The sequence below is a fragment of the Taurulus bubalis genome, assembly GCF_910589615.1.
Source record: "Taurulus bubalis genome assembly, chromosome: 2".
In the NCBI taxonomy this organism is placed as follows: domain Eukaryota; kingdom Metazoa; phylum Chordata; class Actinopteri; order Perciformes; family Cottidae; genus Taurulus; species Taurulus bubalis.
Genome location: NC_136590.1, coordinates 37,301,067 through 37,315,975, shown reverse-complemented (window position 1 = coordinate 37,315,975; position 14,909 = coordinate 37,301,067). Strand labels below are relative to the sequence as shown.

The following is a 14,909-nucleotide window of genomic DNA, read 5'->3' as shown; positions in this document are numbered from 1 at the left end:
TTTCTGGCCATGTCATTGTTTCTCTCATTTTCTCATCAACTCAAAGAAGACAAGTGGTCCAAATCAGCTGCTCTTTTTTTTGCTGTGTCCCTCTTGGTAATCATAGTTTGCTTCAAGAGGAAGTCCTTATTTCAATTTTTTTTGTTGTTGTATGTCCTCCATTGCATGCAGATGAGGTCAGTCAAATATTCCTTCATCGTGGGCTCCATTATGGTAATGTCTGTGTAAGACAGACATATTTGGCTTCTCTTCAGCTGAAGAAGTGTCAGTGACAGTTAGGAAGGTTGTGCTATTGTTGTTGAAGTACGCCACGGTCATGGAATTGAGTGCAAAATGTATTTGTTTAAGGACAGTAGAGATAAAGTAGGAGGATTTAAATGCCGAGTGAAAGCAGATTGCTCTTACAAAAGCCAGGAGGCTCGCCCGGATGTGAGGTCTGGTTACTGTCATCTAGTGGCCATTGTCTGGTACTGCAACCACACTTTACAACGGCGCTGTGGTTGTTTTCTTCTTCTTCTTCTTCCTCTTCTTTTTTCCCCTCGGTTTTCTAGTCGTGTTGTCTTGATGACTCTCATGCCAGCGACTAGGCGAAATTGTAGAATACTTGCTATACAACCCTGAACAAAACAAAACGTGTTTATTGTCCACTATGCCTGTTCATTAAGACAACACCCTGCTTCGAAGCAGATAATCAAGCATGGGGTGCAAACCCAAGAAGGAACACTTTCTCCTCACATGATCTAAAGATGGTGTCTGTGCTATTCCAGATCAAAAGTTGACCCGACGGTTCATATTTGAACTGCATGGAATAAACAGATATAGACACTTCCTATTCATACCAGCGAGTTTTAACAATTGAACATCTTAAGACTTACTGTAATTACCTTGTTAGAGACACAAGTTCGAAAATATGTCTGATGTTAAGTATTATGTCCAGTAGTTATTTACTTACACTAAATCATCCTTAAATTATGCAGTCCTTTCAAAAGGCTTGAATAGTTTCTGATAAATAAATGTCTCACTCTTGATTCAACATATGGTGATTCATGTCATATGCACAGATAACAGTCAGTTACTCCGTACAATGAATTGCTTATTTTGTTAGGTCCTCCTTACACACAGAATTACACTAAACTTAAGGTAAAAAAAAAAAATAGAATTAGAATTAAGAATACAAAAAACATTGCTATAAATGCTAATAGTATAAGAAAATATATAAAATAAAATAAGGCACAGCAATAGGACAACAGTACTAGCAAGTGCAGTATACTCTGCAAATATGCATTAAAATAAGATCCCCTCAAGCAACCTTGCACTAAATGTACTAATACTAAACTATTAGTAATAAACTATTAAAGAAGAAGAACATAAAAAGGAATGATTCTCCCTGTGCAATGCCTGTTAGGCAATTGTAACGTTATGCTTCCAAAAGACTAACTGTATCTAGTTTCATAACCCTGATTTAAAACACGTGTAACCTTAATATTTAATTGGTGTGTTGAACATAATCTGGTAATGGAGCACAAATCTGTCCGTGAGACAAAACTCAGGGCATAAACCCCATGCAGCCCATCATGTGACTTTGGCGTAAACAGGAAGCAGCTGATCTCGACTTCACTCCTGCTTCCATCAAGTAATGTGTACAACTGTAGTCCCGAAAACAAAGAACAACTGCTCGTCTGAAGTTGCTTGACTTTAAGTCACCGATATATCCGCCGGGGTAAGTAGACGACACACTGCTGAGTGTTAACTTGGCGAGCTAGCCTTAGCCGTTCAGCTCGGCTAAGCTAACACACACATATATCTGGACTACTTGTCCTGCTAGCTAACTTAGCATTAGCTTATATGTTTATCCGGAACAGAGAACAGAGTTTAAGTAAAGTTGTTGAACTATTTGTATGTTCGTCCGTGTCTAATAAGCTGGTGACTGGATACACGCGTTTGACTCGTTCGTGGTTCACGCGTTTAAAGGTGTTATTTTGTGTTCTGTTTTGTGTTCTGCTTCGTGAGTGCGAAGTGACAGCGAGGTGAAACTATGTGTGTCTCTTCTGCAGCCGAAGGAGAGCGAGAGGAGAGCCGCTGCAGACGCTGACTAAAGTCATCTGACTTGCAGCTCAGATAAATACTCGACATCGTTTCTGCTGAGGGGGATGTCAAGCACAGCAATGAAGAAAAAGGTGAATCAGCTGATCATTACCTCTTCGAGTAGTGGTGCATGTACTGGAGTACAACGTCGAGGTGGTTGTACTTTACTCGAGTACCTTCGTTTCATAGCTCTACTCATTCTCCATGTCGAGCTTGAGCTGTTTTCCAATGCCTTAAAATGATCATGGTTCTAATAATGTATAATCACATCTTGATATGTCGTATATGCTATTTAAAATAAGATAAGATATTCCTTTATTAGTCCCGCAGTGGAGACATTTGCAGGATTACAGCAGCAGACGGGTAAAGTGCACACAAGATACACATAGTAAAAAAAAGGAATAAAAATAAACAGTGATACAAAATCAGTAAATAATGCACAATAACAATATTATATATACAGACAGAATAAACTGTATTTAAATTGCACCGGTTGAAGTGATTAAAGTGATTGAAGATTTTTAAGATGGCATATAAGAAAGTATAAATGTAGGACTTGTACATCTTATTAAGTGTTTTAACGTTGTGACACTGCTATTTTTGTTGTTGTTGTTGAGTAAAGAGTCTAGATATTTCTTCCACCTCTGGTCCTAAGAGTAGAGGAGAGACGAGACTTTATCTTCAGTGATGAGTGAATCGGTTGCATTTGTGCTTTCAGGTGTTACTGATGGGAAAAAGTGGGTCTGGAAAGACCAGTATGAGATCCATCATCTTTGCTAATTACATAGCTCGAGACACACGGCGCCTTGGAGCTACAAGTAAGTTTGCTTTAAAATAAAAGGTGCCGCATGATGCCACATATTTATTTGATGTCTATATCTATAAAACAATATTTACATCCTTTTGTTAAATGCAGTTGATGTGGAGCACTCCCATGTACGGTTTCTTGGCAATCTGGTTCTAAACCTGTGGGACTGTGGAGGGTTAAGTACATTTGTTTGTTATTTGCCACTTTTGGTGCAACTTCTTTAATCTGGAAATCCTCTGAAACGTTGCTCTGTGCTCCCTTGGCCCAACAGACAGGACACGTTCATGGAGAACTACTTCACCAGCCAGAGGGACAACATTTTTAGAAATGTAGAGGTACTTATTTATATATTCGACGTTGAGAGCCGCGAGTTGGAGAAAGACATGCACTACTACCAGTCGTGTCTGGAGGCCATCCTGCAGAACTCTCCCGACGCGAAAGTGTTCTGCCTCGTCCACAAAATGGATCTGGTGCAGGAAGACCAGAGAGATTTGGTAAGCTCAACAGTTTTGAGAGTTGTCTTCCGCTCGCCTATGCACCCGTTTGTCGATTCAACAGAAGCCCATAAACAGGCACTCGGCGGCCATGTTCACAGGGTCACCACAAACTGCTTTCTTTGGCACATTTGGGGCTCACTTTTGGGGCTCACTTTTGGGGCTCACTTTATGGCTGTGATTTTACTAAAATTGAAAATCACAAGATAACATGAAAATAAGATGACCTTAAACCATTTTGTAATTTATTTCAGGGAACGTCTGTATCAATAATTTGACGATTTATGACTCCACTCAAATAAATAATCCGGTTGAAATTAGAAAACCCCTTGACATTCATGAATGCCATTTATACCTTTTAAAAAAAAAAAAAAAAAAGATTGAGTATAACAGCAAATCATCATACATATATGTAATACTCAACATAACCTTATGTACTAATACTGGATAGCTTTAACAAAAGTATACAAATATGGTCCTCTTGTTTATCCACATGATGATGACAAAGGGCTCTAGATTCCCCCTTGTCCCCTCCCGCATCCTGGGTGGCATATTTGTTATCAATGAATGAATTGATTTAAACATGTGACTGTCATAACTGTTTCAACAGATCTTTAAGGAGCGTGAAGAGGATCTGAAGAGACTGTCCAGACCTCTGGCTTGCACTTGCTTCAGGACATCAATCTGGGACGAGACCCTGTATAAGGTTGTGACATTTGACTGCTTGTATGTTTGGATGTCTGGTGATGAAGTTGACACCGTAAGAAACATTTAAAATGTCTTTGCAGGCCTGGTCTAGCATAGTGTACCAGCTCATTCCGAACGTCCAGCAGCTGGAAACGAACCTGAGAAACTTTGCGCAGATCATAGAGGCAGACGAAGTCCTTCTGTTTGAGCGAGCCACCTTCCTGGTGAGAGCAACCACTTCCTCTGGTCTACAGTCTGGGCCCGAAATCTGGATCCAGTTATGAAAGTGTATATATATATATATATATATATATATATATATATATATATATATATATATATATATATATATATATATATATATATATATATATATATATATATCTATCTCTTTTTCACCACGTTTTGTAAATACAGGTGATCTCCCACTATCAGTGCAAAGAGCAGCGCGACGCTCACCGGTTCGAGAAGATCAGTAACATTATCAAACAGTTCAAACTCAGCTGTAGGTGAGTTCCCTCTGCAGAAACATCGCCGTCACACAACACGCCACCCACTAACGTTTTCTGATGTTTCTGATTATGTATGTATTTATTTTGTATTCCAGTAAACTTGCAGCTTCTTTCCAAAGCATGGAAGTGAGGAACTCCAACTTTGCGGCCTTCATTGACGTCTTCACCTCCAACACATATGTCATGGTCATCATGTCGGACCCCTCCATTCGTGAGTAGTGCCGATCAACATTTCCCAGCAGTGAGTGTGCAGTTGGGAAACCAAATCGGCATAATACAAATCCATGCCCTTGTTTTTTTTTTTCTTTTTCATTTCAGCATCTGCAGCCACTCTCATCAATATCCGTAATGCTAGGAAACACTTTGAGAAGTTGGAGCGAGTGGATGGACCCAAGCACAGCTTGCACATGCGAATGCGCTAGCCGGTGCGTTTGTCCCCGTGGAAACCATCAGCCAATCAGTCTACAGACCACAGGCGGCATGCTGCGGTCTTCCAGCTCCGACACGTACAAGCAGCCCTGCACTGTCTTCTCTACATCTTCTTATTCAATCACAGCTATTACAGGAGAAATCATATTTCCTTTTGGTCTAATTTCTACAGTGATCATAAGTACCTTGAACTTCGACACATACTGTTGGAATATTTGCCCCATTAGCTCGACCCCATTAAAGTAAAATTAATAGTTGTGTTTACTATGAAGGCTACCTTTGCTGTCACACTTTGTCTGATACAGTAGATTTATTCACTCCATGCAGTGAGTCCCAGTGATCGGGGGGCGTTGTCTCCAAATGATGAGCAGCGGATACTGTTTGATTTTCAAATGCAGTTTGTAAGCTGTTACACTTTGAAAACAATATATAGTTATATTCAGAAAAATACGTGTTCAGTGTTTTTATTTTCTGCACTTGATCAACTTTACAACAATTTGTGGTGCATATTTTCTGAACAGATCAACATACACATCTACTTCCTGTAAAAAGACTTCTTGCTCCGAGATCGTTTCTGTTATTCGTGGAAGTCACTTTAGGATCTCTGTCCATGAGGCCTTTTGACACTCGGCACCAGTTGTCGTGTGTGTGTGTGTGTGTGTGTGTGTGTGTGTGTGTGTGTGTGTGTGTGTGTGTGTGTGTGAGAGTGTGTGAGTGAGTGTGTGAGTGTGTGAGTGAGTGAGTGAGTGAGTGAGTGAGTGTGTGTGTGTGTGTGTGTATAAAGTTCAGTGCAACTGTTATTCATGAAGCTGACAGCTGTGTATGTGCAGATGGAACAACGTGTTACAACACAATCGGTGAATTTCACAACGTAACAAACGGCTGAGTTAAGCTTGTTATATAGAATTAGCTTTCATTTCCTTTGGTATTGTGTGAATTGGCACTTAAGCTCCTGAAAACGTATAACATTTAAGGAAAGAAATACACCTGGCAGTCATCCATCTGATTTGAATATGAAAATATGTGACGCAACCTTTTTCTAACTGAGCTTCTCCTTCTTTTAAGCAACATTAAGACCACAGTGAGGGGAGAAAAAGTAATACAGCGATATCTAACGGAATACAACCAACATTGTTCTAACTTTGACAGATAATAGTGCGTTCATGTGGTTCTTGTAGTAAGAGGGAGAGGAAGAAAATACATCAAAGTTCCACCATGTATTAAACGGAGAAGGAAATATGCACGGCAATTTAAATGATAAGTGACTGACACAAACGGCGATCATTTCTGCTGATGAGGAACCATGTGATTTGGTTGCAAACAGATTTTAAAAAGCTCGTTAATGGACTTTGAGTTGAGATTGTCTTGTCAATACACAATCCTTTAATGGTAACGTCAGTGGAGAAAAACATATTCGGCACTGCTGACCAAATCCCATCGGCCCGATGGCTGCTGGCAAACACTTTCTTTTCAACATAAAAGCATGTGGCTCTGACGTTTAACATTCTGATAACATGTTTCACTAAATTAACCAACACCTTGCTCTGAAATCACCATGATCTGCAATCCTTCAGCCAGCAGGTAAATTATGGTAAATTGCACATACACCGATGTAATTGGTGGAAAGTATTTTGCTTTTAATTTGACAGAGTAACTAATTAATACTGCTTTTACTTTACCTCATTTCTGCTTTTAATTTATATCCAAATATTATTTTAGCCTGACTAAATGTTGGTGTCATCTGACCACAATCCATATATGTGACTCTATATGTTTGCATGTTTTTTGTGCTTTATGGGTCAAAACGTTACCTTTGTTTGGACTGGGACAGCTTTGGTTATAAAGTGAAACATTTTTATTCTAGATTAGATACACAAAATGTTTCAATGATCAACCTATTCATTGAAATATTATAACTGAAATAGTTTTAATATAAATTAAAATATAAATACAATTTTGCTCATATGTAGGTATCTTTTCATTTGAAAATTACACGTTTACTGTGAATCTCACAAAATCTCGCATTAAAGGTTATATTTAGGCCAAGATCTTCCTGTTCTGCCCACAAAACAGGTTTGATATGTGAGCCTATGAGAGCTGTAGCTACCTGCCATTAATTTCTCTTGTGATGTGGAGGCTTCATATATATTCATGCTGTTTGACCAGCCGGCGGCCGGTAACTGGAGATTTGTCCATGGCACTTGATCCCACCCACTCCTTCAGGAGCTGCAGGGGATATGCACTCGTTACCTCCTGCCCCTTTATTATCGCCAGCTCTGCTGCAGAGGCATTGTTCCAGCTGTGCTTATCGACACTGCTCATGTGGTTGAGTTGTATCCTGGAATGCTCAAGGCCGAATAACTGGAAAATCCCCAGTCCCTCGCTGCTGAGAGTGAGTCTCCACAATAGAAATGGGAGCAACTAAATGCAAACCGAGATGAAGTGGCTCACTCATTCTCATATAGACTGGCAAAGGAGTCACTTCACCAGAGACACAATTATTTTCAATGTAGCACTCCACAACAGCCAAAGTAGGAAATAAAATATCAAAAGATTACTATGATAATCACCAAAGTAGACCGATTCAGATCTAACCTGGAACATAACACCCAACATAAGGATACTGGAAAATAATTGTGTTTGTGTATGTGAAGTCAGCAAATCACCTTCGACCATCTCTCCTTGGACTTTTTCCCCAGGAGGAGCAGCAAGAGACGAGGTGTTCCGGGCCAGAGCATAATATATAACATGAAGAGAGAACTGAATCCCTCTGCTGATGTAACCGAACACAGGATGTTTACAAGGGACCCAAAAACTAGAATAAACTGCAATTTACAGAGCTTTTTAGTCGGAAATCTAAAAAAGTAACATTTGAGCTCCATTTGCAGGTTTTCAATGTCCTCTAGTTTAAATGAAAATGTAAACATGAATAATGTGTTCACAATTCCTTGAATTAGCTTGATCTGGGATATACCTTTAAAGCTATTTAAACACCACATTCACTTCACTGGCTTTGGTCCAGACAAGAACTCAAAGCAGTGTTTTCCAATTTATTTTCATGTTTTATTGACTTGCAGACATCTCTTTACACTCAGCTAAACATTGTCACGGTGGAAGAAACAATCTAAAATCTCCTTAGTGTGACAGCTTTGCTGGGCTCTTTGTATCCTCCATTTGCACACCACTCCGTTGTGGAGACCCATCTGTATGTGCAACAGGCCCAGGGTCTGTTCCGTAGACCGCCTCTGCGTCTGCACCCATGTCATCGCTTGCGTCTGCGCCGCAGTCTGTTTGATTCCGTTGGCGCTCCAGCAGAGTGATGCGCTGCTTCAGCCGCTGCTGAGTGTGTTTGTATTCGTTCAGCAGGCGGGCAAAGCGAGTCTGAAGGGTATCCAGGGAGGACTCCAGCCTCTCCATCTTCTCCTCCGTGTCCTCTATCTGCAGCCCGCCGCTTTCTGTGTTCTCATCGAGCAGGCCCTCCTTCATCAGGATCTCCCGGCCCCTCTCCTCAAGCACAGTCTTAGCGTTTGGATACTCGGCCACTGCTTCCATCAAGTCGTCCTTCGAGAGGCAGAAGAGATCTGAGTAACCCAAGCTGCGAATGTTGGCCGTCCGACGGTTTCCCATTTTGCTCCCTTTTATGTTCAGGATGCTGATTTCACCAAAGCAGCTGCCAGAGGTGAGGAGAGCGTACTGTGTGACCCCGTCATCAGCCACCACAGCCAGCTGCCCCTCTTTAATGATATACATCTCCTTCCCTATGTCCCCTTTTCTGCAGATGTAGTCCCCCGGACTGAAGACCTGGGGGCGGAGTTTGAGCACGAGCTCCACCAGCAGGCCTGCCTCACAGTCTTGAAAAATGCGTACTTTCTTCAGGGTTTCCAGGTGTACATTAATTGCAATCTCAGCCCGCAGTTTGTTTGGCAAATTCTTTAGCACCTCCTTCTCGTCCACTGCTTTCTTGTTGGTCCAGAGATAGTCGAACCATTTAATGACGCGTGTCTCCAGGTCTTTGCTGACTTTGCGGAAGTGCATGTAGTGTTTGATGGCATCGATCCGGGCTTGAAACTCGGCACGGGTGGCATTCATGTTGGAAATCATGGAGCCAACATTTCCCACAATCGTGGCAAAGATAAGAACCCCAACGAGAAAGTCAAAGACCACAAATAGGTACTCCTCGTCCCGCACGGGTGCAGGCATCTCTCCAATCGTGGTGAGAGTAAGAGTCGACCAGTACAAGCAGTAGACGTAACTGCGAGTCAAGGAGGAATACTCAGGTTTGGAGATGTTTGGGAACACCCAAGTGTCCGAGCCAAATCCCAAAGAACTGGATATAGCGTAGTAGATGCAGGCGTTCCAGTGAATGATGACCAGGATGTAAAGCACCAGGTTGCCGATACGGAAGATGTTGGGGTAGTTGGTTCGTGTCTCAGTGCGATCAAAGAATTCAAACATGCGCGGAAATCGAAGCAGGCGGTTAAACCTGAGCTGTGGCGTATGGATGCCGGTGGAGATGTACGCCAGGTCCGTGGGCAGGATGGACACTACGTCCAGCTTGAACTGTAACGTTCGGACGTAGCTGTCTCTGAGCTTGGCATGGTCCTTCACCAGCAGACCTTGTTCCAAGAACCCTGAGACAATAATAAGAATAAGAATAAAGCACAAAGTCAGCTGAGCCGTGATCTCAACCCACTGTCGTGTTTTATGCCTGCCTTTTAGCACCTTTCAGCTCATTGTTTTGGTTTTCTGTTTGGAACTTTGCTGTTTGAGACTCTCAGTAATTCTGTTTGCTAGGCTGCTGTTTTCTGTGAAATATATCATAAACCTACCTTCGGTGCAGACAGGACAGACAAAGTTAGGGACTAGCTGGTGCACATAGCATTTATCAGTTAAAGAGACAGATTATGTCCCGCAGGAGTTGGTGGAGAACAAAGAGTAGCTTAAAGAATAGTGAATATTAGAATAGAAATTGTCACGTGGCCAAAAACTCAACTCCAAACGAATGCTATTGTTGTGTATTTAGGTTACCTGTGCGAAGTCGGACGCAAGTATCAATTATGTACACGAAGTCCGAGAGGTAGTCCAACACCAGCCAGCAGATGTAATTGCCCACCTGTAGCTTCTCAAAGCATGCCCTGTGAATATAAAAAGAAAAGAAAAGATGTACTGCTCCAGCCTGTAAGTGGACAGAACCCCCATTCACCACATCCATCACCAGCAGATAACGTCCGCGGAGTCATTACCTCGCGACAACCAGGAACCAGTTGTAGAGCACTGCTGTGGCGATAACAAATAACCAGCGGTAGTAGGCGTCATCGGATGGGGACACCACAAACAAATCCCACTTTTTCCTGAAAGCATGGAGAGATACACAACTGTGGTTTATAGAGTAGTTATTAGCTTACTTCAAGACTGAAAAGATTTGAGTGCTGAACAGTTCCTTTTCTAAAACCTTTATTCAAACAGGAAACGTTTGACCGAATGGAGAGTTTGAGGTCTCATTTTTACCCTCTGGTTCTTTTCTTCTCGTCACCCAGTGCTTGAAGTGTATATCAAAGTGCATAGTGATGTTTCAGGCTGACAGGCAGGCGGGCGGGCGGGTATACCTAAAGATCCCTTTGGCGTTGTTGTCATTGGCATCTGGTTGCGTGTTGCTGATGCGGCTCGGGGCCGTTCGCAGCTCAGGGCCACGAAAGCGCTCCAGGAAGGAGTCCGGCCGCTCCTCCTCCTCCAGCAGGCTCCTGTGTGCCCATTCCCTCAGCCTCACCACCAGGCTCACCAATCTGACATACAGGAAACGTACAAGCTCTCATAATGTTTTCAATGATTTTATATGAAAAGATAAGAACGACAGTGACACAAGGTAGACATCTCCAAGTAGTTGCAGACCAAATCAGAAGATATTCAGAAACAAACACAGTTTAACTTGATTACAGTCTTGTTCAGTTAGGAATCGCAAATAAGATGATGCTTTTATCCAAGGTGATTTGCAATTTTCAAAGTCAGCTTTGAACATAAAAATATCAAATTGTTTGGGAAAAACGTCCTTAAAGAAGAAATATTTATCTTGGCTTATCCAGAATATGTTTTTGAAAACATTTTAAAAAATGTTTTAAATCCCAGAACTAGTCCAAAAATCTTTCTATAAAAGTAATGATCAGTCAAACAGGTCAATACACTTTACTGGAATTGTCTTTAATCACAACTGATTGGATCGTCTTGGTTTTCATCAAATGTTTGCTCTTTTTCCTTAAGATTGTGGGATAGAAAGTACATCAATAAATATTTTTACAGAATGAAAGAATAAGATAAAACCCATTTATCTGGTTTTATGCTTCTAGTACACAAAGTCTCTCACCTGACTATTATGACCCTTTAGTCATCAAGGTCTTTGTGAGCTTGAATACTTTATATGTACTTTTACCCAGCGTGTGACCTTAAAAAGACTCTGTAAACTTTGTCTGAGTCCTGGGCTGTTTTTTGAAAAGCCAGGCAAACTTGAATACAATTTTAAAATAAAAAATGATTCACCTTCTCGAATCAGTCACTTTACCTTGAGACGGCTCCAATCCTTTGAAATGAATTTCTGGAATTGCGTCCATGAGGGTCGAGAGCAGCGACTCTTTGTAGCTCCGAGGAAGTGTCATCACACACAGATGGCACCCTGGGGGGAAGACACACCGTGCAGCAAACACACATGTGGGCTTGCACTACTTTTTGTTTTGTTATTTTGTTACTACTACTAAATAAACCTCTGAGACAAATACACTGTGATCTCATAGCTGTCCTCACCTGCTCAGAATGCTGTCGGCTCTGCCGATCTCCTCCTCCAAGGTGGTCTTCACCGACAGACGGTGTGGTGACCGCTCTCTCTCAGCTGTCTGGCCCGTCATCCTCAGACCTACAGGTGTGGATAAACACTCACGTCACTCCTCTAGTCTCTCTCTCTACCGGTGTTGAGCATGGCTTCTCCTGCGCTGACGCTGTGGCAGCAGAAGAGAGTTCTTCTGTTGATGGTGCGTATGGCAGCTTATCATCAGGGGACATTGTGTGGGGGGACTGGGACTGTCTGCCTCGCTCCCTCACATGGCCTGTCACACAGCACATACGGTTGCTGTGGTGAGTGAAGCAGCCACGAGAGAAACTGCATGGTACTGATGCTGCGTTGTTTGAAACACTTTGTTGTGACCCCACACACACACACCCCCCAAAAAACATGCGGGCAGTGATGGCTTTTCACCCTGTTGCAGTGCCGACACATGCCAAGGTGATTAGGCGACTGTTACCACTGTGTGACTAATTGGTGGATCATTAACGAAAACACACACACAATCACAGTCGGCCTGAAGCTCTGAGGCTCAGCGAGCCAATCAGCGGCTCTCCCTCAGGAGCAGCATCACTTAGGAAACCAGGGTGCTGTGACTGAGAGCAGTGTGTCACCTGTGTGTCATGAGGGTAACTGCCAAAAGTGCTTCGGGACTAACTACATGTCAATACCTTCCCAATTATTTCATAGAGAGTTTCTTAAAGAAAGCATTGTAATGTTGGTGTTTATTACAGGGTCAATTGCTTATGTAACAACTGGCAAACAATTGAACATATACAGAGAATATAGTGGCCAATAATTTATGAAACATTTATATATAATTTACTTCGCTTTTAATGGAGCTTTTCTTTCCTTTTTTGTAATAAGTGCCAAATGACAAGGAAATTATCAGAATCTAACAGAGCTGACAAATAAAGCATTATATTTTTATTTTACAATAAATTCACCAACCATTGCATATACATATTATATATTTAATTAATCCATTATGAGAGCTTCTATTTGTTTTACTTGCGACCCACAGAGAAACTTTCATTTTATTCAGACAGTATTCAATTATCATACATTTATCATACATTAGCACCTGTGGATTATTAGCATTATAAGAAACATATGTTTGCTAGAGAGAAACAAATCTAGCAGTTCACACATCTTTATTCATACCTTTAGTTTCCTTCAGTTACTCCAATGACATCCTGATGGTGACTTCAAACAGGCACACCCGGAGCAGCTCTTCCATTCTGAGTAACCACGGTGGATGCTATGAGAAGAAAAATCTATCTTCATCCAACACGTCTTGAAAGACAATCAGTCCTGTTCTTGCAACACTGTCTACTTCTCTTCTTCTCTCTTCTCCTCTCTTCTCCTCTTCGAGTGTGTTCCCCTGGTCTCCCCCAGAAGCACGAACACGGGGTCCTGATCCCCAGATGGAGCAGCACATGCAGGAGGCTGCAGGATGTGAGCTTCAGGGCGGGGAAACCTTTGAATGGTTCAGAGCCCAGATGTCAGCTTCAGACCGAGGAGTCCTCTGGGAGAACCTCTTGGCGATGCCTTTCCTCTGCACATCTCTGACACTGGAGAATAGCGAGAAGCGGCACAAAGCAGGCGGCTCGACAGATGATTACCTCATTTGTTGTTTGGTGATCAGATCGCTTCATATATTATATATTGATAATATTGTAGAATATATTGATATATTGTTTTATGTTAGGCTGTTTCCACTATACATTCATTATTAGTAGGGCATTGATGTATTGGCATAATCCTGTGTATATTATACTTAGTCTTTACTTGAAATATTGGCTTGTGGTGGAGGAACATAACTACAAGTACAATACTGAAATGGTGTACTTAGGTACATTTTTGGGGTACTTGAACGTCACTTGATTATGTGCTACGTTTATACTCCTCCACTACATGTTACACTCTAACAGGGTACTTTTTACTCCACTTTATTTGACAGATTTACTCCTCAAATAAAACACAATGCAGTGTTAAAAGTTAAACCAGATGTTCACAATACTCCTTCCACTACTGTTGGCTTGATATTTTCTGTATCATTTGAATATTTACATCATATTTCCTCAAAAGTAATTGATTGTATCTTTCTGAACATTCTTTTTACATTTTTTTTTATATGATTTTTAGTTTGATACGAGACTTGGACTGGTTGTTGTCTGATCTTCCCATCGCCTCTATTTAAACTAATCTTGATCAAATACAAATGTATACTTAATTTATGAATCCAAACTCTCATTCCAACATCACACAGACACACCACAGGATGCAAATGGAGCTTGACAATCCAGCTGATGAAGGCCACAGGGGAATCCTCATCACTCTGACAGAGCCTGCCAGTCTCAGTTTTAATCAGATCCTTAGAAAACCAGAGACTCACTGAGAAAGCCATCAGGGAGCACAGCTCAGAGGACTTTACATCTGACTGAGTCAGCCCAGTGAACAATAAACTACAATCTGCCAACACCATCCCCTGTTGTACTGCGAGACCGTTGATGGACTGTGAAGAAAGAGCGACAATGAGAGACAACAGAATATTATAATGCAATATAGTGCATTTCCTCATGGGACGCAGCAGGGGAGAGGAAACGCAAACAACAATAAATGTCTGTGTATTATTTTTACAAGGCGCTATTTAAAACGGGAGCTGTGTTTTACGAGGAAAAAGAGGGAAGAATATAAAAGCACGAGGGCAGTAATATAAAGATTAGATAAGAGAAAGGAGAAGCGGGCAGCAATAAAAGGAAAATTAGGAAAAAGCTTGGATCATAAAAGTGATGTTCTGTTGGAGGATATCAGATCAGCATGCGTCTTAGACATAGATCACAAAAAGCAGCAGATGAAGAGTTTGCCATGGAAAGTTATTTTCTCCGTATCTAAAGGACTTCTCATTCATGTGGGCATAACGTTTTACATTAAATCTAATATTTGGCCTTAGGAACAGCAGTTTCTCTAGAGCAGCTAACATTTGACTTCATGTTGAGACGATGTTTATTTTAATCTCAAATACAATACAATTTACTGAAGCGAAAGCAAAATATGTTGTTTAT

The 14,909-nt window shown here is 41.4% G+C and overlaps 2 protein-coding genes across 2 annotated transcripts; one reads left to right on the top strand and one right to left on the bottom strand.

Annotated features, from left to right (window-relative positions):
• Nucleotides 1-1,640: 1,640 nt before the first annotated feature.
• Nucleotides 1,641-5,463, top strand: rraga (Ras-related GTP binding A). The gene is made up of 10 exons (XM_079235194.1): nucleotides 1,641-1,720; nucleotides 2,055-2,177; nucleotides 2,804-2,903; nucleotides 3,002-3,068; nucleotides 3,165-3,387; nucleotides 3,998-4,093; nucleotides 4,176-4,298; nucleotides 4,492-4,583; nucleotides 4,682-4,797; nucleotides 4,905-5,463. Exons 2-10 carry the CDS (start codon nucleotides 2,151-2,153, stop codon nucleotides 5,006-5,008), a joined length of 948 nt encoding a protein of 315 aa, XP_079091320.1. The 5' UTR covers nucleotides 1,641-1,720; nucleotides 2,055-2,150; the 3' UTR covers nucleotides 5,009-5,463.
• Nucleotides 5,464-8,150: 2,687 nt separating this feature from the next.
• Nucleotides 8,151-11,908, bottom strand: cnga2b (cyclic nucleotide gated channel subunit alpha 2b; the record flags this gene model as incomplete). The annotated part of the gene is made up of 6 exons (XM_079237898.1): nucleotides 8,151-9,646; nucleotides 10,044-10,150; nucleotides 10,259-10,366; nucleotides 10,622-10,798; nucleotides 11,569-11,679; nucleotides 11,808-11,908. The coding sequence occupies 6 exons, from the start codon at nucleotides 11,906-11,908 to the stop codon at nucleotides 8,151-8,153; spliced, it is 2,100 nt and encodes a 699-aa protein (XP_079094024.1).
• Between the last annotated feature and the right edge of the window lie 3,001 nt (nucleotides 11,909-14,909).

Coding starts and splice junctions, on each gene's coding strand:
- rraga (XM_079235194.1), top strand. CDS start 2,151: ATGTCAAGCACAGCAATGAAGAAAAAG. Junction 3,069..3,164: donor AACCTGTGGGACTGTGGAGG/GTTAAGTACATT, acceptor TTGGCCCAACAG/ACAGGACACGTTCATGGAGA. Junction 3,388..3,997: donor AGGAAGACCAGAGAGATTTG/GTAAGCTCAACA, acceptor CTGTTTCAACAG/ATCTTTAAGGAGCGTGAAGA.